The 25332-nt window shown below is 38.1% G+C and overlaps 2 protein-coding genes across 3 annotated transcripts in view; one reads left to right on the forward strand and one right to left on the reverse strand.

The window, feature by feature from the left end:
• LOC107568093 (metal-response element-binding transcription factor 2-like) overlaps positions 1-16346 on the reverse strand; it is a 23787-nt gene extending 7441 nt beyond the window's left edge. The window contains exons 1-15 of one of the 2 annotated variants that reach the window (XM_016253931.1): positions 16080-16346; positions 15395-15596; positions 10818-10899; positions 10392-10466; positions 8834-8926; positions 8637-8737; positions 5655-5803; positions 5390-5485; positions 5230-5298; positions 4491-4614; positions 4335-4402; positions 4069-4239; positions 3852-3951; positions 3661-3719; positions 3471-3578 (exon numbers count right to left, since the gene is read on the reverse strand). In XM_016253931.1, coding sequence (XP_016109417.1) covers positions 3471-3578; positions 3661-3719; positions 3852-3951; positions 4069-4239; positions 4335-4402; positions 4491-4614; positions 5230-5298; positions 5390-5485; positions 5655-5803; positions 8637-8737; positions 8834-8926; positions 10392-10466; positions 10818-10899; positions 15395-15596; positions 16080-16084 — 1502 coding nt within the window. In that variant the 5' untranslated portion in view covers positions 16085-16346. The remainder of the gene's footprint in view (positions 1-3470; positions 3579-3660; positions 3720-3851; positions 3952-4068; positions 4240-4334; positions 4403-4490; positions 4615-5229; positions 5299-5389; positions 5486-5654; positions 5804-8636; positions 8738-8833; positions 8927-10391; positions 10467-10817; positions 10900-15394; positions 15597-16079) is intronic. The other variant, XM_016253932.1, reaches the window with a different exon arrangement.
• An 8297-nt stretch (positions 16347-24643) lies between these two features.
• LOC107568082 (protein FAM69A) overlaps positions 24644-25332 on the forward strand; it is a 35865-nt gene continuing 35176 nt past the window's right edge. Inside the window, exon 1 of the mRNA XM_016253922.1 lies at positions 24644-25033. Coding sequence (XP_016109408.1) covers positions 24980-25033 — 54 coding nt within the window. The 5' untranslated portion in view covers positions 24644-24979. The remainder of the gene's footprint in view (positions 25034-25332) is intronic.

A 25332-nucleotide genomic window follows, 5' to 3' on the forward strand; every position in this document is an offset into this window, starting at 1 on the left:
CCGCATGCCGGAGATCTGGCACGGCGCCGGAGAACTTTAAGCCTGATATATATTTAGAAAATATTAGAAAGTATCTTATTTAAATAAATGCTTATTATATTATGATGCGTGCAGGTATTGAATGAACCACAGCCATATCACCCTGCAGCCCAAGATTGGTTGCCCACTGAAGCTAAGTAGGGTTGAGCCTGGTCAGTACCTGGATGGGAGACCTCCTGGGAAAACTAGGATGTTGTTGGAAGAGGTTAGGGCTGTGCGATAATGAAGAAAAATGCAATATGCGATACCTTGTTAAAAAATGCGATATTCGATACGATATTGCTTAAAGTGTGTAAAATCAATTTCAATTATATTTTAAAATATTTAAAAATTTTATAACCAATTTGTTTCACATTCTTTCTTGGAAAAGAAAGAATCACTACAACTTCTGAAAAGTGACCAGCAGTGTTTTAGCATTACATAAAAAGTAATGTCACAAATCGGAAAATGTCATTTTAACATCAGTGTGAACATACAAACCAAAAAAATGTATGACACTAATGTTATATCATTGTAACTTTGCTCTCCATACACCAAGTACTTCTTCATATACCACAGCAAAAACTATGGTCTGAGAAAGTTCAAACATGATTAAAGGCAAGTGAACAGTAAGTAAAAAAAAAAAAAAAAGAAATATACAATTTACAAGCATAGATCAAATAAACAGTAGTATTCAGATACAGAAATGTAATAATTAAGTGTAAAATAACACTGCATAGTGTTCACTGTATGAATTAAATTTACATTAATCTTTGTTATAGCTGTTTTGTTGTTTGATTAACATTAGTGACATTAAGCAGCATGCATTTATAGGCTGCTGTCCCTTTAAATCCGACTGCACGCATCCAGTATAATGATACACATCCGATTTCTCTCAGCCGTTTACATTCATTTAAAACATAACCGACTGCGTTTACGAGAATGATCGTCGAGATGGGTACTATTGACACAATTCTGTGTGTATGTGTCTGTTCAAACATAAGGAGGAGATGCAAAAGACGAATCAACTCGGTGTTCGCGCGCCGTGTGAAACGCGTCTCTCTGTGTGCGCGCGCTTCAGGTGTGAGTCAGACAGCAAGACGAGACGGCAAAGAGTTGTTTTCTGCAACTTATTGCACTCAACTCTTTTTAACATCAAGCAATTCTCTGCTATATGCGTCAAACTAAAACTTTGACCTTTTGCAACGTTTTGATTTAAGTAGCCTATTATTAAAATGATTCAGATATCGCACGCCCTTGCGATATGCATATTGCGATATTTCGATAATTTAGAAGAGGTGTTAGTGAGGCCAGCAGGGGGTGCTCTGTGTAGGTCCTAATGCCCCAGTATAGTGACGGGGACACTATACTGTCAAAAAGCACCGTCCTTCGGATGAGACCTTAAACCGAGGTCCTGACTCTCTGTGGTCATTAAAAATCCCATGGCAATTCTCCTAAAGATTAGGGGTATAACCCCGGTGTCCTGGCCAAATTGCCGCCACTGGCCCTTGTCTATCATGGCCTCCTAATAATCCCCATCCACTTGATTGGCGCTCTCTCTCTCTCTCCTCTCCACCTGTAGCTGGTGTGTTGTGAGTGCACTGGCGCCATTGTCCTGTTGCTGCCATCGCATCATTCAGGTGGATGCTGCACACTGGTGGTGGTTGAGGAGAGACCCCCCCACCACATGATTGTAAAGCGCTTTGGGTGTACAGCAATACACAAAGCGCTACATAAATGCATCATTCATTCATTCATACTTCCTCTCTCTCTCCTCTCCACCTGTAGCTGGTGTGTTGTGAGTGCACTGGCGCCGTTGTCCTGTGGCTGCCATCGCATCATTCAGGTGGATGCTGCACACTGGTGGTGGTTGAGGAGAGACCCCCCCACCACATGATTGTAAAGCGCTTTGGGTGTACAGCAATACACAAAGCGCTACATAAATGCATCATTCATTCATTCATACTTCTGTTAATGACGCGACTTTAAACGTGAATTAAAACCACCCACCGGTAAATTTGAGCAGTCTGTGTGTCTGTATAAGCTACAAACAAGTACGCGCACACGCACACGCACACACACACACACATATCTTCAAACAGCTTATTCAAGCTCTTATTCTTTGCTTGAATGTTTCAACTGACAAAACATGTGCAAATGAGTTTAGTTTAAACACAGATAGTGTGAGCGGTTCATGTCTCACCTGTGTTTGCACACTTTCAAAACAAGGGTGACAAAGGTGTAAATTAGAGACCTGCGTGGGACAGATTTTTCAGTCCCGCTCCCGCAAGATTCTGTCCCGCGCCCGCTCGCTTCCGCAGAAATATATCTTATCTGGTCCCGCTCCCGCCCACAAAAGCCTGCATAAAAGTAATCTATATAGACTTTTTCAGTACATCGAAGAAATTTACATGAAATGGTTCTGTAACATCTCCTAAACTCTACAACATCCCAGCATAAACACTCCCGATAAAATATTTGTTATTTAGGCTAAGCATCAACATTAACAAACCACTGTTATTTTTAACAGAAAAGCAAGCATGGGCTGCTGCGTGCATGGTTTGCGTGCGCTTCCTTTATTATCACTAAAAGCTGACATCTCAGTTAATCTCTATCTCATAAAGCTCTGTTATAACACAATAAATGTATGCACAATGAATCTTTCACAATGTCTACACTTCATGTGTTAAAATGAGAGGATTCGTGAGCACGCAATTTCAGCACTGTGGTGAGCAGATTCTAACTTAATAACCTGATTGGCCATTGCATTCCAGAAATCAACAGCCGAGTCTGTGATTGGCTACATTGCGCTACCCTTTAAACACGTGTTATAAATAGAAACTATGCTTAGCTTGCGCATATCAATCATTTAAATGTTAATATTAGTTGTTCTTTTTGCATTTGTACAACAGATAAATAACAATTTATATGTTTTAGACACTTTATATTTAGATAATTTCTATTTTGCGGGAGTCCCGCGAATCATTTTATTCTCCCGCATCCCGCACACACACGAGTCTCTTCCCCACACGAGACTCGCCCATCAAAAGTTGTCCCGCGCCGCACCCTGTTGCGTTGGGTCCCGCGGGAATGCAGGTCTCTAGTGTAAATGACTGGTATACTAGCGTGCATTCCGTGTCATTTGTCCACGTTTTTTGATCATTGCTGTTATAATGTGGGAATTCAATAGGTCTATTTTACGCATTGTTATTTTCAACAAACCACATTCTACATTGAGATGAGCCGTGGTGCAAGTGGGGTCAACCTCAAGTGGGTCAGGGCTGTGGGGGTCGGGGGCGGACCGCAGTACTCTTGGTATGACGCAATTACATATTGAGATGGTGTATCGCAGTTTTCTGGTTCGGTTTGAATATCGTTACACCCCTAATCATCACAGTACTGAGGATGAATAAATGAAAATTGTCATGAAAATGAAATGAAAAATAAATCACCTGGACTGCCTTGAGAGGGAGGTTGAGGTAGTTTCACTGGTGCTGGTGGCACCAACAGATTCAACATCTGAGGTACTTGATGAAGGCAAAGATTTTTCACTTTTAGCACTAAAAATGTAGGGGGGGAAAGGAGGATTTTTATAATTCAGCATAATTTCTAGAAAGCATTTTGTTTTAATCCCTGTATCACCTTTTTGAAGCCACCAGGTCCAGTGAGTTGTTGTCTAGAGTTGGAAACTTCCCATCATTCTTCATTAAAAAAAAAAAACAGTTAAAAACTAAATGTTAATGTTCACATTAATTAAACTATGTGCTTCTTAGGTGATTAACAAAACCATAAAACAAAACCAGCAAATATAAACATTTGTTTCACTTATTTACCTGTGCCAAAAGTTCACTTGATCTTCTCAGTTTGGCCAACGTCTCTAAAGAGTGTGTGTGATGCTTCCTCTTTCCTTTCTTCACTCCATTAGTGACAGTGCTAAAACAATTACAAAATTAAGGCAAATAAAAAAAACAATTAAACTGTAGCTTTGAGTTCAGCATAAGATACGTTCACCACAGTAGAGCCAATAGAATTAAATAAGCGATGACTAACCTGGATGAATGAGGGGGTTTGGTGGCCTTCCTGCCTTTGATTTTGATCTCATGGGAGGCTTTTTCTGGCTCTCGACCTGACAGGAGCTCAGAACTCTGGGGGGCTGGTGGGAAGCGAATTCGTAATCCAAACAGGTGTTTCTTCTTTTTTATCTCTTTCCCTGACATGAACCTGAAACCCACCAGGGCAAAAGGACAAGATAAATTCATTCAAGCTTTACTGTATTAAGGTAAAATGCCAATGATGGGCAAAAATGATAAACTCACATGTTTAGGTTGCTGTTAAGTGCTTCCAGAATGCATTCATATCGTTCTGCTCTTGGTGTATCTGCAAGCTGGAGGTACAAAGCCATAAATTAAATAAAGAGACATTAGCACTAGCTGATTAACTAATGCAATTACAACAACTAGGCAGACCAATACCTCGCCAAGCTGAAGTCTGTCCCAGTTTTCATTGATGTAAGTCATCAGTTCGAGCTCTGAGTCAAAGTATTTCTTTTTATGAATTACACTCAGGTTATAGAGGCTCAGGTGTGCAACATCTTCCCTGTGAATGAAGACCACATGTGATGAAACAAAAAAAATCCTCTGTGAAACTATTTAAACAAAAAAGTTGGTCATGAAGAAATTCTAGCCGATATCAATAAGAAGATAATTACTTTTATGTTATGGCAGATAACCAACACATGACTGATATTAAATACTACATTGTCCTAATAAATTAAAATAGGTTATGTTAATTTTTATTATATTCTTAATTATTTTAAATGCTACAGGTGAATCTGGACAACACAACATTATAATGTACAGTATGAAAAATGGATTTTCGTTTTTGTGTTTTGGCTAATAATCAAAATAACAATAAATGGCTTATATTCAAATTCTACACTATTTACTAAATGCTATAAAAAAAAGGCACTTGACCAAATAAATAATTTTAAATGCTACAAGTGAATTTAGCCAAAACAACATTATAATGTAATGCAATCTTAAATGGAAAAAAAGAAAACATAAGCATGAACAATTAAATTAAACAAAAAACCTAGTGTTGACAATCATTCTGCATCACTTTCAAACATCAACTTAACTTTGAATTTTTTACTTCAAAATCACTTGAGGTGACTTTCACACTGTGAAAGTGTGAAAACAGCTCAAAACTCACCATCTCAGAGGCAAACGTTTGAGGTACTCTGGTCCACTATTACAAACGGAACAAATAAATAGATAGAACCTGTGAATAAAGACGGAAAACGTTAATTAAATGACAAGACTTCAACCACTGGCTTTCACTTTAATCAAATGATTGGAGAGCAGTACTTCACCTGTCTCCAAAGAGCATAGCCTTCTGAAAACACTGGATGCAGGCTTCATGAAACCACTGCTTACACTTATTACACTGCAACATCTTCAGATACCATCTGAGAGAGTAAAGACAGTCATAACAATTCTACTTCCTGCTGGGGCTATTCTGTACCCACAATCCTCTGCAAACTATGATTCAATGCCTGATCTTAGTGGGGTTTATCCTAAGAACTACTATATCAACCAACAGTGTTTTCAGCAACGGTGTCAATGTGTTGCACTTACTCGCCAGGCCCTCCACAGTAGCAGTAGCATTGCTGGATGTTGGTCTTGTGGCCCTGGTCCCACACTAAATCATCAAGGGCGTAAGGCAGAGACTGCTTCATTTCCTGTAGGGCTTTGGCATTTGGCCCTTTCTTCAGTGCACCGCCTCTCTACGATTTCATAGATACAACCACAACGATTCATGATATATAAACATGCCTCTAGTATGCATGTCACTCAATTTTAAGGTGGAGACAGAACTCTGGAGATTTATAAAAATAACAGGGTTTACATATCCCTTCTAGTCATACCAGCAAAGTGTAGAATTACATGTACTGACATGTAGAGTGTCCCAGGATTTCTATGGTGTTGGCTGTATTTTACACTACTGTTCAAAAGTTTGGGGTTAGTAATATTCAATACTTTTATTCAGCAAGGATGCATAAATTTTTTTTTTATATTTATTGTAAATTGAAATTGGTGGGTGTGGCAAAAAAGTTCAATTTGAACCCCTAGAACAAGATTCTACTCTACAGCTCAATATACTACAAAAATCACTTCCTCCTTTTTTGGATATAATTTGTTAATTTGTACAGATATAAAATTATATTAGACCATAATCATGAATATTAACTCCATATACACTACTGTTCAAAAGTGCAAAACTGAATGCATTGAATTGATCAAATGACAGTAATAATTTTAGATTGTTACAAAATAAATTCAAAAATGAATGCTGCTCTTTTCTTATCTTTCTATTCAGCAAAGAACCTGAAAAAAGTACCATGGTTTCCACTAAAACATTATGCAGCGCAACTGTTTTCCACATTGATAATAATAAGAAATGCTTCTTGAACTCCAAATCTTCTGAAGAATCAAGTGACACTGAAGACTGGAGTAATTCCTGCTAAAAAAAAATAGCTTTGTCATCACAGGAATAAATTAAAATATATTAAAATATAATTTTTTTTAATTCACCCAGCAGTTGCAGCAAAAGGTTAAATTTGTACCTCACACAGAAGAATACAAAGTGTTTTTATATTCCATATATTATATAACTAATCCCACATCCACAACCCTTATGCAAGAAAGAATGTTGTGGTCCACATCAGTTGCAACTATGGGTGCTTCTCAAACAGAAGGCTGCCATGTCATCAAATGTCACTGAAGGCCATCTCAATCGTAAATATCCTTGGAAGGCAGCCTTTGTTTTGTGTCCTTCATTCAGCTGAATTTGAAGGATGCATGGGCTGTATCCTTCGCGACCTTCAATCACCCACAATCCTTTCTACCCTTTCCAATACATGAAAATAAACCGACAAAAAAACGTCAGTACTGAGCTTGTCTGAATTTATTATGAAATGTAAGACAAAAATAATGTTTTTCGACATTCAATAATGTATAATGTTTTTGTTTTGGTGTAAATTACTCTTATCACTAAACTGCCAATAATGTAAAGGTGACACTACACGGGGCAACTTTTTGAGCAATGTTACCGGGCAATGTCGCCAAGCGATGTAGCTTGGGCACTTTCCTATTGAGAATGGGCAACAAATTTCTATCTAAAGGCTGATTTATACTTCTGTGTCGGACCTACGCCATAGGCTATGCATCAGTTTTCATTTATACTTCTACGTCGTTGTCCGCATCAACGTACAGTACACATGCAAACCACTAGTCTAGAGTGTTCACAGGCATGTTGCTGGTGTCACCCCCAGTACCACGGTAAAAGCCGAAGAAGAAGCGGCTCGTCAGAGAAGCATTAATAGCCGTGACGGCGGCAAATAAATATCAAATCATTAAATCATTATTTAAAACTACAAAAAGGAGACAACAACTGAACAGCAGATGATGGCATACTTTCAATCTCCACAAGGACTTGTACCACGGCAGATCAACATTGTTTGTTGCGGACAACTACGGATGTATAATGCTATGTAGTATAATAAACGATAAGACACTTGTTCTTTGCTTTGTTTTATTTTATATAAGGTGTAACATTAAAATATATTAAAGTGCACATAAACATACACAAAACTCAAGTACATACGGAGGGAGGGGTTCTAGCAGACCAATCACAGCACTTGCAGTCCGCGTAGAATTGACGTGCTGTTAAGATTTTTAGAGAGGTGCACGTCAGTCTATGGCGTAGGCTATGGCGTAGGCTACGGCGTAGGTTCGATGCAGAAGTATAAATTGGGCTTAAAGCAACATTGCTCTGCGACACTGCCCAGCAACATTGCTTGAAAAGCTGCCCCGTGTATCCTCACCATGCAGCCTCGGTAGGATGCAGCCTTCCGTTTGAGAAGCACCCAACAACTGAACAGCAGATGATGGCATACTTTCAATCTCCACAAGGACTTGTACCACGGCAGATCAACATTGTTTGTTGCGGACAACTACGGATGTATAATGCTATGTAGTATAATAAACGATAAGACACTTGTTCTTTGCTTTGTTTTATTTTATATAAGGTGTAACATTAAAATATATTAAAGTGCACATAAACATACACAAAACTCAAGTACATACGGAGGGAGGGGTTCTAGCAGACCAATCACAGCACTTGCAGTCCGCGTAGAATTGACGTGCTGTTAAGATTTTTAGAGAGGTGCACGTCAGGCTATGGCGTAGGCTACGGCGTAGGTTCGATGCAGAAGTATAAATTGGGCTTAAAGCAACATTGCTCTGCGACACTGCCCAGCAACATTGCTTGAAAAGCTGCCCCGTGTATCCTCAACATGCAGCCTCGGTAGGATGCAGCCTTCCGTTTGAGAAGCACCCAATATTTGGAATAAACTTTAAAAGATGCGCGGCTTGGTGGCCTCCTACAGGTCCATTAATTTATGAAAACACTGGGTCTGGAGAAGGTTTTGGCATGCTTAAATATGCAGCATCTGGTCTACATACTAAAAACTCTTCACATGATGAAGAGGGACACCTCTGGCTTTTATGCACTTTCGACATATTCCTTCAATGGGAGTGAACATGTCGTCAACAAACCTTTGTTGTTGTAGCAAACACGCACTGTCTGCACAGCCATTTGTCATCAGAGGCAATGACACTGGGGTCGATTATGGGAGCGTGGCATAGCTGATGGTATCCTATGGAAGAGATATTGTCTGCGGTGAAATAGGGAACTCAATCCCTAATATCATTGAGTGAAGTGACTCAGATTTAGTAGGATAGTGGAAGTCTACCTTGTCCACATTTGTCACAGATAACTATTTCATTGGGGGGCTCGGAGCTTTCATTCTGGCATATAGAGCAGAGCATTTCCCCTCCACTGTCCCCTGAAAGAAGGAACAAAGAAAATTAACAAGTGTGCAGGTGTACACGACTGTTTTATCCATAACAGCTGGGAACAGTGGGTCTCATTCATTAATAATTGCATGGATTATTTCATATTTGTACGCACAGGAGAACTTCTCATTAAAAAAAATTCCACCTAATTTAAAAGACGCATGTACGCAAATGAATTTGTTCATAACCTCATTCCAATGTTTTGGAAATTTGGAGCATTCTAAATAAGCGACAGGTTAATAAGCGTGCCAGAGGTTGGCCATTTGAATAAAAAGCGCTCTAACCATCTCCATATAACTGCTTTACGAACAACATTTCTTCTACAGCCTTTAGTCACTATAGATCCTAGCCTTCCTAAAAAGCAAGTTAAAACACAATAACGACTTTTATAGACTCCGATTACAGACCTCTCATTAGCCAGCTGCTTACATACACGTATATCTGCTTTGTTATTTAGAGAAACCTTGAAGCTCAAACGATTACACAGCTTTTCTTATTCTTTCATTTTATATGAGAAAATATATTTAAGACAAAATATAAATTTCATCTTAACACCCAGAGTGTGCTTTTTGCATGTGTGGTTTCAGTTGTTCCAACATTTTTTTTTATAAGTTTAGTACAAAAGTTTTAGGTGAATCATTATTTGTTTGTGAAAACATTTATATGCAAACTTATGCGCATGCATACGAGACCCAGTGACTACATTTATGAGAGGTGGAGAGACTGCTTTTATTGGGTCTAAAAGTGTGCTTTACGAACAACATTTCTTCTACAGCCTTTAGTCACTATAGATCCTAGCCTTCCTAAAAAGCAAGTTAAAACACAATAACCGACTTTTATAGACTCAGATTACAGACCTCTCATTAGCCAGCTGCTTACATACACGTATATCTGCTTTGTTATTTAGAGAAACCTTGAAGCTCAAACGATTACACAGCTTTTCTTATTCTTTCATTTTATATGAGAAAATATATTTAAGACAAAATATAAATTTCATCTTAACACCCAGAGTGTGCTTTTTGCATGTGTGGTTTCAGTTGTTCCAACATTTTTTTTTATAAGTTTAGTACAAAAGTTTTAGGTGAATCATTATTTGTTTGTGAAAACATTTATATGCAAACTTATGCGCATGCATACGAGACCCAGTGACTACATTTATGAGAGGTGGAGAGACTGCTTTTATTGGGTCTAAAAGTGACTAAAGGGGGTTGTTGCTCCAGAACATTTCTGAACTTCTAATGGAAATTGTTCAAACCACTTAAGATCACAAAAGGAGGAATAGTATTTGCCAGCCGTCACTGATGGTGAACACCACCATGAAATACTTCACTGCAACTGCCACTTGAAACAAATAAGAACTAAAGACAAAACTTTGAGAACATTTCTTTTATGCGTATGCATTAACGCCTTTGTTGAATTGTTACCAAGAGATACAGCGACAGATGCCATAGGTACCTTCCCTATTCTTGTCTCCTGGCTCGATGTGGGACTTACGGTTTGTGTAAGCCCGGAGACTCTGAAGTCTGTCAACTGTCAGGGACAAATTAAGAGATAACTCAGGCTGAATGAAAGAGATAGGGAAGAGAAACCAAAAGGCGGCAAACAGCAAAACCACAAGTCAGACAGCATGAAAGCAGCAGCATAATAGAAGAACTAACCAATCTTCTATTAAAATGATCAGAAAGAAAGTAGAAATATTTTATAGCAAAAGAGAACCAGTATTAGAATCAGTCAGTGGATTTTGTGCATAAATCTAAGTCAGGACGTTCAAGATCTCATTATCAAACCCACCTCAGAAATGCCATCAAGACACAATAGACTGGTAAGAGGGCATCAGCATTTTTTTAAACAAAAAAAGAATATAAAACAGTTTGCATTTACCTGTCTGAATGTCCTTCCACAGAACCCAAGATTTAGATTGATCTTCAAAAATCACAAAGCAGCGATGCTTATGTTTATCTATCTGTGGAAAGCATAAATTAAGAGAAGTTCTGATTACTCTCTAGATAAGCAACCTTTCTGGTGATTATAGTACAATTAAAGGGTGTATTAATTATGGATGGGTCACGATTTTTGAATACTCGATTAGTTGATTTAATTACAGAATATTGAATAGGCTGTGCGATTATAGTCTAAAAAAATCCCCACGTTTTTGGTGCTGATACGGTGGCGTTCATGTAACCATTGTGGCGCCACCAATAACCCACCTAGTCGACTCTCGTGCCTTTTTTTTTGCATTTAAATCTTTATTGCAAGCAATCCTGCAGTTCATAAAGAACATTGTTTTCATATTTCTACGAGTGTATCTATTATTGCCTTGTTTATCTAAAAGTGCTCTTTTACTTATTTTAAACCTAGCCAAAAAAAGCCATAGGCCTGTGTGTTGTCTGTGAAACACAGTACACTTTCATTTTATGCATTTATGGTGTAATTACTACAGTTCCGTGTCAATCCATGTTCTTTTTTACTGCGAACATTGCGTTGTCACTTTAATTCAGCACGTGCAGCACAGCAAAAACAGACTCGATGTGGAAACATCATGCTCATTTTTTAAAGTTTGTCATAATATAGATTGAAAGCGTGAATGGCCTCTCTCCCACTCTCTCTGTTTATGGTAGCCTATCCAGCTTTTTCTTCAATGTGGAAGTAAGCCTATGGGCGAGACTTCCGGTTCATTAGCCGCTATAGGTAAATAACGAGGAGAATAACAACGTGCAGTAAACGGTAAAACTGTTTGCACTACAAACCAGTGTGTTCATAATTAAGATAATACATTAAAATAATATTATAAGATACACCAACTTTCAATATCAAGCAGCAAAGGGAACTGTTTTGTTCTGCTAAAAATAGCTGGACGGAGTGGACACAGATGAGACCGGAAGCCAGACCCATAGAATTTACAAATGGCCGAGCCCATATTTACGACAAGAAAAAGGTGGATAGGCTACATGCGTGCATGTGGGGGAGGGGTGCGATTTTCGAATAACCCAGCGATTATTGAATATTATTTTTGCTTGAAATGCTCATCCCTAGTATTAATGTCCACCCACTACAAGGCGAATCACAACATTTAGAAACCTAAATGTAAATGCAAATGAAAATCAAAATAAAAACGAGTTATAAAACTATTGATTTAAGATGTTGATTATATATGTAGCAACAATGTATTTTATGTATATTGCAAAATATGCATATGTAGATAGTAGGGATATGCCGGTATCAAATTTTCATGTTGCAATTAATTGCTAATGCTTTTATCACGGTATGCGGTATTATCACGATTAGACTTGTGCCGGTATTCGGTAATGCGATATATCACGGTAATGAATATGCACGATATTGTTATCGTGGGCACTTCTAAATACCGTGAATAATTATATATTACAAATTATTCCGAATTTTGAATGCATTTTAAGAATACTTTTCCCATCAACTGGTCAAAATGCACAACACCGCTGTATGCTGCGTGAAAGACGCATGCGCACGCTGCCTTAAACAAGCGCGGACGAGAAGCACATGGCGGAACATGTGAGAGACGCTGGATGAAAGCGCACTTTCACTCTCTGACAGCAGATGGCGCTAAACTGCAGAAATAATAATAATTCATTTAAATGCAGCCGTTACCCCGGAAACCCTGTAAACAAAGCATCTGCACTACTTTGTTTCTGAATAGTGTTTAAATTATTTAAACAGCCATTCAGATTTGTGTATTTGCTATGATGTTCATCACAGCGCCAAATATTTAAATATTTAGACTTAATAGGCTATTTATTTTCAAACTATTTTTTACATTTGAATCTGGACTACAACATGCCCTAGATATCGTTTGAAAGCGTTTTGATTCTTTATTGTTCGGTCACACTTTAAATTAGGGCTTCATTAGTTAATTCATTAGTTAACAAACTGCCAATGAAAAATTCTTCTGAACATTCATTAATCTTAGGTATTCCAATATTTAATAAAAGGTTGTTAAAATCGAAAGGTGCAACTGTGTTATTTATTGAGCTAACATGAACTAACATGATTCATTAACTAAGGTTAACTAATGAGGTCTTATTGTAAAGTGATACCAATTGGTCTTTATAGTTCTTTTGCACTTTAATCTGTGTAAAACTTTTAACTTTATAATTTTTTCTGTATTTCTTTATTGCATTTAAATGTTCAGTTATTTTTGTTATAAGAAAAAAGTTATTAAACCTATTATACTATATTATGACAGCACTTTTTTTAAACTAAATTTCAATATCATGATAATACCACATACCGTGATAAAAGCATTAGCAATTAATCGCAACATGAAAAATTGATATCCCTAATCCCGATATTTAAATTTAGTTTTAAAAAAAGTGCTGTCATAATAAAATTAAAATAATTATTCACGGTATTTAGAATATCGATAACAATATCGTGCATATTCATTAACGTGATATATCGCATTACCGAATACCGGCACAAGTCTAGTAGATAGGGATGCAACGATTATAGATTTTGTTGGAATAATCACAGTTTCACGATTATTATGCATTTATTCATTTCACAACATTATTAATGTATAAAATCACATGGACACTCTTATTGCTGCATTTAGAAACAGAAATAACACAGTAACCAATAATACAGCACAAAATAATAATAATAATAATAAAGACAAACAAATGTCTATCTCTCCAATTGGAATCAAAAAGGTGACCTCTGCTCTGTAAAAATCCATGTCAGTATTTCTCTTTTGAAAATAACTAATGAAAATAGATCACAAAAGTATTTAGTGTTTTCAGTTTGTACATTCTTTACATTTCTTTTGGACCTGAGGCAGAAAACTGGAAACATGGTGAAATTTTTTTAAAAACTTTTTGTTGGTTTTTGACTCATGCATAATACTATAAAAGGCATAATAGATAATGTTAGTAAGTATTATTAATATAGGACTATTGACTATTTATCCCACAGGGGAAACTATTAATAATGAGGGGAATAAACTGAACTATCATCGTAATCAACTGTCATCCATACATATTCATTTTAATAATTTTTTATAATAATTCCTATGATTTTACATGTGGCCTGAGACAATCATGTCTATTATTTTGGTTTGTGAGATCGGAGATCAGACACATTCAAACATTCAGGAGGACACAAACTTGTGAACCCTGCCCCGTGACTTTTATTAATAAAATAGCTTAGATACGGAATTGCTACATATTCATCACCAAGGAGAGGGTAAAATCACTGTTTAAGTAACTAAACTCACATGTTTGTAGAGAGACGCTCTGACGCAGGTTCACACACACACACACACACACACACACACACACACACACACACACACACACTTCTCTCGCTCGATCGAATAATTCAAGTAGCTAAATGTTATAATTAATTAATTCAAATAAACAAATAAATACCACACTATTTCATCTGTCTGATCTGAACTGGGCAGAATACTGAGCTAACGAGCCGTAGCTTCGCATCAGTCTTGCCTTCACGTCGTGAATTAAAATAGTTTAAAGCCGTGTATTCGCTCTTTAGCAGCAGTTTTTACGGCAATATTTAAATGACACTTTGGTCATTCTTGGTGTACCCAAAATGGTCCCACACTATCGACTTCAGTCATTTCTCTGGTGGAAATAAAGAGGAAATAAAGTATCGCTGCTCGGTTCGTCTGGCATAGTAAATCAAGTGTGTGTAGTAGCCTCCGTGTCTCTAATAAGCACAGCATTTAAAGCTGGTGCACCGCTAGTGTAAGTTTGTTTTCGTTTTGCGCAAGTTGCAACTGTTCCATTCCGTGCAACAGAAACACTCGGTGTAGCGGAGCCTTTACGATTAATTAACCGTAACATTTTAAAGCGCGGTTAATTGTGAAACCGGTTAATCGCTGCATCCCTATATGTAGACAAATATTTATTTTAAAAGGGCAGGGAGATTGACTACTGTCATTCACAGTGCTTCATGGGAGTGGGTGGGTGCTACAGAGTTCTTTTGGTGTGATTTAATGTTTAGTGAATCTCTTATTGGTGGATTATTTTGCAGAATCATGGGTAATGTAGTTTTCACCTGGAATTCTGCTGTTAAACAATTATTTAAAAAATAAGCTGAAATTTGCAAATATCGTCTTCAATGAAAGCATATACCACTGATTAACAACCTCGTAGCTCACATTAAGTCTGTATTTAACAGTTTATCTTTGTTTAAAATGTATTGCCCTATAGAGAAAATGGGATTTTTACTTCTAGAACCTATTTGATGGACTCTTTAACACAGTAGAGTACATAATAGGTCATGTATTTTTGTATAACGGCCACTAAACTATATGTTGGCCCAGGCAGCCGAGTTACTAAATAGCTGTGATACTTTTAAATTTACAGTATGCTGTCCATTTCTTTTCATATAATACACTCAAAACAACATACAACAATATTTTGATATAATTATCGTCTGATTGTACATTATCTCTTACACACCTTGGAGATAGTTCCCAGGTAAAAGAGGCCATCTGACCATCGGGCCAGGACGTCCTGCCCTTCTTCAAACTTGCTGGCGAGTCTGGCCGGGTCAGTCAGCCCATCTTTCAGGGGAAATTGTGACAAGGGCACTGGTGACTTGTGTTGGTGACTTGGAGTTGACTTTTGATGGGCGGCCAGGTTATCTGCACTTGCTAAGTCTCTATCAAATGAGCAAAACACCTCATTAAAAACATGATTCAACCACACTTTTGCTTACACTAACGCAAAAAAGTCAATTGCACATGATCAAATAAACAAAAAACGTTGAAAATGTAGCATCAAACTACCCTGGTATAGGTTTTAGAGGTATTTCCCATGTAAAAGCAGTGTAGGATATTTTTAGGACTGAGTGCACTTTGTATTGTCTGGTCAGTGAAGCGCCCAAACAGAATGACAGAGGAAGCAAAAAGCCTCTTTTGTTAGCGGCATAGCTGGAGAGAGCTAACAGGATTTCTCATTCTAAACAATGTGACTTCAAATAAAAGCCTCCCGTTCAAAAGCCTAAAGAGTTTGTTTCATTGGAATCAGAAAACGTATGTTTGAATCCAGTAATTTTTACCTGCTGGAAAGTGAGAGATAAAAGCCCCCCGCACACCCCCTTGTTTTATTGTAACGGATTGAATCCTGTCTGGATCTGTCTTACCTCATTCGGCCACTTTCCGGGTTACAATGCCTCACAAACACAAAGAACTACACCATAAACGGTCAGCAGGAGCTCCGCTGTAAATCGAGGTGGTGCTGCTTGTGCAAGATTAATCTAATGTATTAAGTGTTTAACACTATGGTAAACAACTGATTTGGCTCACACACGCTCTCGCCATTTTGGGTTCCCGCTGAGCGGCGAGTGCATTGTGGGACGCGCTCGCGCTCCGCACGGACTCACTTTCCCTCACAAATTTGAAAAAGCGTTAGTGGGAGGATGTTTACCTCACTCACACCGTCACATAACTGCGCTTCCGCATCACTATTTTGATTTCAGAATGTGACTTAAGAATGTTTTAATTTTGATCAATGACAAATAAGTATGTCCGAATATAAAAAGCCATATTTTAAAAATAGAATTTAAAACGCATGATCCAAACTCTTAAAATGTCGTCTGTATAGTAATGTTAGTTTCATGCATTTTTAAAAAAAAAAAAAAAAACGATTAAAATTTTCACCAAAATTTTGATTAAATTACTTGGCTGTAAATGTAAAGTGTAACCATCAAGTTAAAAGCATTACAATACTAGAGGCATACAGTGAAACTTTAACCATTATTGTACATTTCTTAAAAGATTTTGTAAACATATTTTACAAAGTAATGATTCATGATTAAAAATTGTGATATTTAAAAACCCCTAATGAGAATTGTAATGTGTCCACACGGTTTTATTGTGTCCCATTCATAATATTTTAATATTATTTAATATTTAAACATTCCGCTTTATTTACCGCTATTATTTCTGAATGTAGGCTAATTGCGGTTTGTTCTTGAAAGTGAAAGTAACTCACAAGTAAATTAAAAGTAGTGTAACGCATTACAATTCAGAGACTGTAATATTGTAATGTAACTAATTACTTTTAAAAAGAAGTAATGAGTAATATATAATGTATTATATTTTGGAAGTAACTTGCCCAACACTGTTAATAATAGTAAAAATAATTTAAAACTAGCCTAATTGTGCCAACAGTTTTTTTACAAGTTTTTTTTTTATACAATAAAAAAATCACTGGTCAGTTAGACCAACACATTTTGGTCAAGTATTTGTATTTGTAAACAATTTAATTGTGTATGGATTAGGCTATGCATTTTAGTCCAGGAGTTTATTAAACCTTCAAATATCCTTTTTAATCACAAATAGGACATTTCAACTTATTAAGAATTTACCATCTCTTATCTTATATAAAGCCTAACTGTAGCTAGCTAAAATATAATTCAACATAAGACTTATCAACATTTTTGTTAGTGTTTTGGTTGTAATATCAGCTTAAAGGAAAGATTCAATATAACATGAATGTAAAGACCCGTGTCTTAAAAATTTTGAATGGCTAACATGCAATCTAACACATGGCCACCAGCTTTTCCTGAAAAACATGCATTGCAAACAGATGACAATCTTACTGCTAATTTTCAAAGGTATTACAATATGGTGAGTGCAATATTGTTTTAGACCTTTAAAGACAGTTTATAAACAACTTTTAATATGAACTCATACATATAGCACTATATTATTGTGTTCTTCTAATCTGTTTGATGTATCATTACGTTTCCATATCGAAGGGTCTTTGCCCATTAGCTTTTAACACGTTTATGTGGAAACTCCTGTTTACTCTGATACTGAAGCATTATTTGTTCATCAGAATCAGAATCAGAATCAGAAAGAGCTTTATTGCCAAGTATGTTTACACATACGAGGAATTTGTTTTCATGACAGAAGCTTCCACAGTGCAAAAGAATGACAGTGACAGGACAAAAACACAGATAATAAAAGAAGAAAAAAAATTTGAACAAGTAAATAGGGAATAACAATATACAAATGGACAATTGTACAGGTATATTACAATAGACAGTTTTGTATGTACATGTATATTATGTGCAAGTTCGAAATGTAAACTAAGTATGTGTGTTATATAAATAAGTGTATAAAAAGTGTTGTGTGTATAAGTGTATAACTAGTGTTGTGTGTTCCACAATTATTGTCAAGTGTTCATAAGATGAATTGCCTGAGGTTGCGGTTTGTTCTTGAAAGTGAAAGTAACTCACAAGTAAATTAAAAGTAGTGTAACGCATTACAATTCAGAGACTGTAATATTGTAATGTAACTAATTACTTTTAAAAAGAAGTAATGAGTAATATATAATGTATTATATTTTGGAAGTAACTTGCCCAACACTGTTAATAATAGTAAAAATAATTTAAAACTAGCCTAATTGTGCCAACAGTTTTTTTACAAGTTTTTTTTTTATACAATAAAAAAATCACTGGTCAGTTAGACCAACACATTTTGGTCAAGTATTTGTATTTGTAAACAATTTAATTGTGTATGGATTAGGCTATGCATTTTAGTCCAGGAGTTTATTAAACCTTCAAATATCCTTTTTAATCACAAATAGGACATTTCAACTTATTAAGAATTTACCATCTCTTATCTTATATAAAGCCTAACTGTAGCTAGCTAAAATATAATTCAACATAAGACTTATCAACATTTTTGTTAGTGTTTTGGTTGTAATATCAGCTTAAAGGAAAGATTCAATATAACATGAATGTAAAGACCCGTGTCTTAAAAATTTTGAATGGCTAACATGCAATCTAACACATGGCCACCAGCTTTTCCTGAAAAACATGCATTGCAAACAGATGACAATCTTACTGCTAATTTTCAAAGGTATTACAATATGGTGAGTGCAATATTGTTTTAGACCTTTAAAGACAGTTTATAAACAACTTTTAATATGAACTCATACATATAGCACTATATTATTGTGTTCTTCTAATCTGTTTGATGTATCATTACGTTCCCATATCGAAGGGTCTTTGCCCATTAGCTTTTAACACGTTTATGTGGAAACTCCTGTTTACTCTGATACTGAAGCATTATTTGTTCATCAGAATCAGAATCAGAATCAGAAAGAGCTTTATTGCCAAGTATGTTTACACATACGAGGAATTTGTTTTCATGACAGAAGCTTCCACAGTGCAAAAGAATGACAGTGACAGGACAAAAACACAGATAATAAAAGAAGAAAAAAAATTTGAACAAGTAAATAGGGAATAACAATATACAAATGGACAATTGTACAGGTATATTACAATAGACAGTTTTGTATGTACATGTATATTATGTGCAAGTTCGAAATGTAAACTAAGTATGTGTGTTATATAAATAAGTGTATAAAAAGTGTTGTGTGTATAAGTGTATAACTAGTGTTGTGTGTTCCACAATTATTGTCAAGTGTTCATAAGATGAATTGCCTGAGGGAAGAAACTGTTCCTGTGTCTGGCCGTTCTGGTGCTCAGTGCTCTGTAGCGTCGACCAGATAGCAACAGTTCAAAGAGGGAGTGGGCTGGATGTGAGGGGTCCAGAGTTATTTTCTTTGCCCTTTTGCTCACTCTGGATGAGTACAGTTCTTGGAGAGTAGGGAGGGTTGTACCAATGATTCGCTCTGCAGTAACTGCACGAACAAATTTGTAACTGCACGAACAAATGACGCTTCAACCCACCAAAAGGGGAGGAGCCGGCTGCTATATAAGTCGGCTTATAGTGCCATTTGTCAAATTTTTTCTCCTTCAGTGACGAAGCTCATCTCCTCACTGACTCTGAAGAAAGAAGCCAAAGCAAGAAGCTCAGCCTGCTGCTCGCCGTAGAAGAGCCCCTGGCAGCAGAATATCGCCGAGCAAGCCGTGCCCTACAGCCATCCGACGGATTAAAAAGAGCACATTTTATGAGCAAATTTCACAGCGACATTGTTGCAAATGTCGCAATGCGAGTGTGGCTCATGCAAGGAACCCCCGCATAACACAGACAGGCACAGTGAGTGTGTCGCTTGCCTAGGCAGTGCCCAGGCTGCACTCACTGGGATTGAATGCTCTCACTGCTCTTGTCCTGCTTCGCTCACGGATCACCTTCTTTCACAAAGGCAATCCTCCCCAGCCTGCTCTCCCATTTCCTCCCTCCCATGAGCCTCGGAGGAAGAAACAGCAGAGCAGCGGGGTTCGGTCAGGATTGAGTGTACTCACACCGGCCCAAGGCCTGTATGCTTCACACATGTGGATCAGTGCCCCTCGTTGGCTGCGAGCGGCTTAATTTCCTTCGGAGGATCTGAGGAGAAAGTTGTCACTGATTACTCTATGTCATTGACACCTTCTGCCACATAGTGGGCGTGTTCCAGCGAAGATCCTGACACCCTCCCTTCATCTCAACCAACACGGCTCAGTGCAGACTGCGAGCTGATCTGCGTTCTCATCAAGGCTGTAGAGGATAGCTATATGGCCTAGCTTGATCAGCTCCAAAGGAAGAGGAGAGGGTCAGGTCCCGCCGAGGCTGGACTTCCCTCAAAGAAAGCTTGTGTCTGCTCTCCATTCCCCACTAGCTCTGTTCAAATTTGACCCGACCTTCAGTGCGCGCCCAACAAAATTACCGCTGTAGCAGACCCATATACTCAAAAGAGCATTTCTCCTGTTCTTATTACCACAAATGTCAGTTTCCCGCCTCCGTGTGGCGACCCGTCAATCGGGAAACTCAAATCGCTTGCAGGCCACCTCGCTTCAGAGGTATTATTTAAACTTCGGTTCAGGACAACGATGCTCACTTTCTCTGGTTCAAAGTGCAAATATGCTCTGGGGACTGTTTTTCATCTTTGGATCTAAAAGATGCTTACTTTCACATCCAGATAGCCCCTCATCACAGACCGTTCTTGAGATTCACGTTTGAGGGGGTGGCTTATCAATATACAGTCCTGCCATTCGGACTGTCTCTGGCCCCACGCACTTTTACGAAGTCTTACGGGAATCTGCATTATGAATTATCTTGACGATTGGCTTGTGTTAGCCAGATCAGAACAGGAACTCATCGCTCACAGATTGCTGTTACTAAAAATCAATTTAGCCAAGAGCTCTCTATCTCCCAGCCAGCGAGTTGTCTTCCTGGGGACAGTTTTCGATTCAGCCCACACAGGCATGGATTACGCCGTAACACTCTCTGACAATTCAGCGGCTAGCGGTGTCATTCAAACTTGGGACTTCACGTCCCCTCAGAGTTTTTCAGAGGATGCTCGGCCTTATGTTGGTCACCTCCTCTGATTCCTCTGGGCCTGCTTCACATGCAGCCCCTTCAATATTGGCTCAAAGCCCATGTACCCTCCCACTCTTGGTGCCTGGGACGTTTTCATCTCAAGGTAACCCACCGCTGCATCAGAGCTTCTTTCAATCAGGTGCTTTTTCACTTTTTCAACTTTGGTTAGTCTGTAATGTTGATGTTTGAGCATAAAAAGATCTGCAAAGTTACAAAGCTCAAAGTCCACTTCAAAAGGAGATATTTTATTTAACTGAAATCACTTTTCAAAAATTACAACGAATGACTCATTTGGACTACAACGCATATTTTCCGGGATTTGTGATATCACAAATACCGACGAATGGGACGAGACCTGGTTGAGCTGCACTAGAGAAGGCAATGAGTGTTATCACTATGTCGGAGACACACTAGCTTTCCCAAGGCAGACAAACTCAGAGTGTTTACAATCATCCGGGTTTAAATTGCGCTCAAATTGATTTGATTTTGACGCAATATTTACACTGAAGCTCACAGGCGGCTATGGTAAGGGGCATGACATTTCCTGACCAGGCGCCGAGTGCTGCCAATCACAACACACACTGAGTGCTGGCAATCACAACACACACTGGCCCAGCTAACCAATCACAGCACATTTTCGTATTTCTGCCTTCATTTGATACAGGAACTATTCGAGCCGTTCATGCCAGACTGGGGAGAGAGTTGTTGTAATAATGTAAAATATGTGAAAAATAATGTGTTTTTCGAACAAGCTAGTATAAGAGCCTGTTCTGGTACACCCCCAAAACAAAATCAAGACTTTGTAAAAGAGCATAATAGGACCCCTTTAACCTTTCTGCAATAGCTGCTAGATCAGGGGCGCATCCCTTCCACCATCAAAGTATATGTGGCAGCGAATCATGCTCTTGTGGCTGGCCAGTCAGTCGGCAAAAATGTTGCTGTTAACAACCTTTTTGTTAAGTTTCTAAGGGGAGCTCGGAGACTTAATCCACCTCATCCTCATACTGTGTCGACCTGGGACTTATTTATAGTCCTAAGTGCCCTGCGGTCCTCCCTTTGAGCCGCTCCAGTTGGCCGACTTGCGGCACCTGTCACTCAAGACCGTCCTCATTTTGGCATTAGTAGGTGTAGGTGACCTCCAAACACTGTCAATCAGTGCTTCGTGCCTTGAGTTTGGGCCTAACGACTGTAAAATCATCCTCAAACTGAGACACGGCTATGTGCCTAAGGTGCTCTCAACCCCGTTCAGAGCATAGGTTGTTACCCTTCTCACTCTTTCTAATTCAGAGGATGAGCAGGGTCCCAATCCATTCTGCCCAGTTCAGACTCTTAGAGTGTATGTTGAGCACTCTGGCCCGTTTCGGCACTCAGAGCAGCACTTTGTATACTTCGGATGCCACTCTAAACGGCTATCTTGCTGGAAAGTTGATGCTGTAGCCCTGGCTTACGCCGAAGAGGGCTTACAGTGCCCTATCAGGGTGAGGGCTCACTCCACCAGAGGAATGGCCTCCTCCTTGGAGTAGTCCAGTGTGATTTCTATTGTTGATATCTGTGCGGCCACCGGCTGGTCATCGCTGTCAACCTTTACAAGGTTTTACTGCTTAGATGTCCCTGTCCTCCAGGCATGGATTTTGTCTGCTTAATTCACCTAATCCCCTCTGAGTGGAAAGGGTTCTGCTATGTAGTCCCCAGTCGGGTGGCTTGGGTCTCATAAAAAGCTCATGCTTTTTAGGAGCCCTCATTGCGGGCGCTCCGTGGCTGGGCTCGCAGAGCGGCTTAGTTCTGCACTTGCGTATAGCACGGTGCTATTGGATGCGTTCCCCATAAGCCTGTTAAAAGCAACGGGAGAGACCGTTTAATAGGGAATGCTCTGGTTACTAACGTAACTTCAGTTCCCTGAGGGAACGAGCGTTGCGTAAGCTGCCATGCTATAAGACTGCACGAGAGTCGATGGCTGTTGCTGACATTTAAAAGATTCTGGCGAACGGCGCTCTGAGCCAACTTACTGTATATAGTAGTCGGCTTCTCCCCTTCTGGTGGGTTGAAGCGCCCTTTGTTTGCGCAGTTACATGAATGTGAACAAATCAGGCTTCAGTATCAGAGCAAACAGGAGTTTCCCCATAAGCGTGTTAAACGCAACGCTCATTCCCTTAACTCAGGGAACCGAGGTTACATTAGTAACCGGAGCATTTATTTACCGCTAAGTTGGCCTCACCAATGAAGGCGAGCCTCGCATGCCAGAAATATAAATGGTGCATTGTACTAGCCATCATGCTACCAAGCCTTTGATGAAAGTTACCAATGTAGTCTTTACATTGGACAGCATTGAAAAATATATAATTAGCTTTTTTCTATCATAAATAATTTAAAATAATTTATTAAACAACTGAATGTTAAATATGTCTATTTATTTTTCAATGTAAAAATTATTTGATAATTTAATGATCAATTATTTTATTTAACCATATTAATTAAATAAATGAAATTATTACAATTAAATAAACAATTTAAGTTTTTTTTAATTTTATGTTTGAATTATATTGATTATTTATTCCTTTATTTTATTTTTAACTGTCACCATAGTCCTCCATATATTAAGGGCCATTAATGGGAATGGAACTAGACTTTGCCCTTTCAAATCCAGCATTGATCAGCTTAAGCCTCGAGAAAGATTTATTTAGAGACCTTTGACCAAAGCTGGCTCATGGCACAATGCACATTCTGTATTTTCCCTTAAATATCATAGCCTTTATATCAGTGCTATTTTAGTATAATTGAGATACTATTATAGTTTTTATTTATATTCTAAATTAGTTTTTATTTTATATTTTCCATTTTCTTTGTCATTTTAGTTAGGCTTACATTTTTTTGTAATTTTGTTGTGTGTTTTTGTAATGTTTATTACTTTTTTTATTTCAGTTATTTTAGTACATCAAGTTCAAAGTAAATGAAAATTGTTGCCTTGTGTTTTTACATATGTTATTTCAGTTAACATGTATTTTATTTCAAGTAACAAACATGTATTTTTATGGTTTTAGATATAATAACCCTAATGTACAAGCTTGAATTAATCTTGCATAATAAAACACATTTCAGTCCAAAACACTTTCAAGATAGCCATTGGGCAAAAATAAAAATTTAAATAGCTTCCAAAATGCTTCCAAAAAACAAAAGACTCTTTCAATACCTACAAGTCAGGTCTATATTTCCTTTAAGAATATAACTTTAAGCCTGTACAGTAATAACAATAAAAAAACTATATAGACAGCGCGCAAAGACAATGCTTGTGCATGCTTATGTGCTGCAACTTGCATTTTATTAGCAGTTGATTAGGTGTTCGTACTCGCAAATCATACCTCACAAATGTATTCTGTGTGTGGCGTTCAATAGAGGGCGCCAGTAAACATGACGCACAGCTCGCTCAAGAGAAAAAAGCACAACATTAGATCGGCAGAAATTGCGTACGCTTGCGCCCTTGACATGCTGCTGTCTCGCTATTTTAAAACAGCTGCACTTGAAAGCGTTAGCCGCTGGCTTGTCAACCAAGACGACTCGGATAGCATGAATTCTTAATATATAAATTCTCACAGTAGCCTTCGTGGAGTCTAATAATATGTAAGGATATCGGCTGGCCGTGAGCACCGTCCACGTCATGTGTAGCGCGAGCCAAATCACTTGAAGTTCGCTGTACATTTCGGTTTTTTATTCGGCTTACGGAGACTCTGCTCTTGATAGCTGACAGTTTTTGAGATGATCAATTTCTGCAATGGCGAGGGGTCTGTTTTCACGGGCCTGGCTGTCAAAGACTTACCACTTTCAGGTAACAATCCTTTTTGCAATTTATTATGCATTATTGTTATGATGAATTATCTCTACGTCTTAGCGAATGCTTGGTGAGAATGAATTTGGGCAGCAGTGTGGTTGACCTTTAAGACCGAGATCATTTTTTCTTATCGTCAATTTATATATTTTGTTTTGAATGAGGTAAAACCGTGGTGCAGCTGCTGTGATCTGCTTTGAATCTATCAGGTCTTGATTAGTAACCATAGTCACAGTGACTAGCTTTTGAACTCGGGACAGCGGTTTCAAAATATGTTTTTGACGTCAGAGACATATGGT

This window comes from Sinocyclocheilus grahami, unplaced genomic scaffold (assembly GCF_001515645.1).
Source record: "Sinocyclocheilus grahami isolate Dianchi unplaced genomic scaffold, SAMN03320097.WGS_v1.1 scaffold1212.1, whole genome shotgun sequence".
NCBI classification, from domain to species: domain Eukaryota; kingdom Metazoa; phylum Chordata; class Actinopteri; order Cypriniformes; family Cyprinidae; genus Sinocyclocheilus; species Sinocyclocheilus grahami.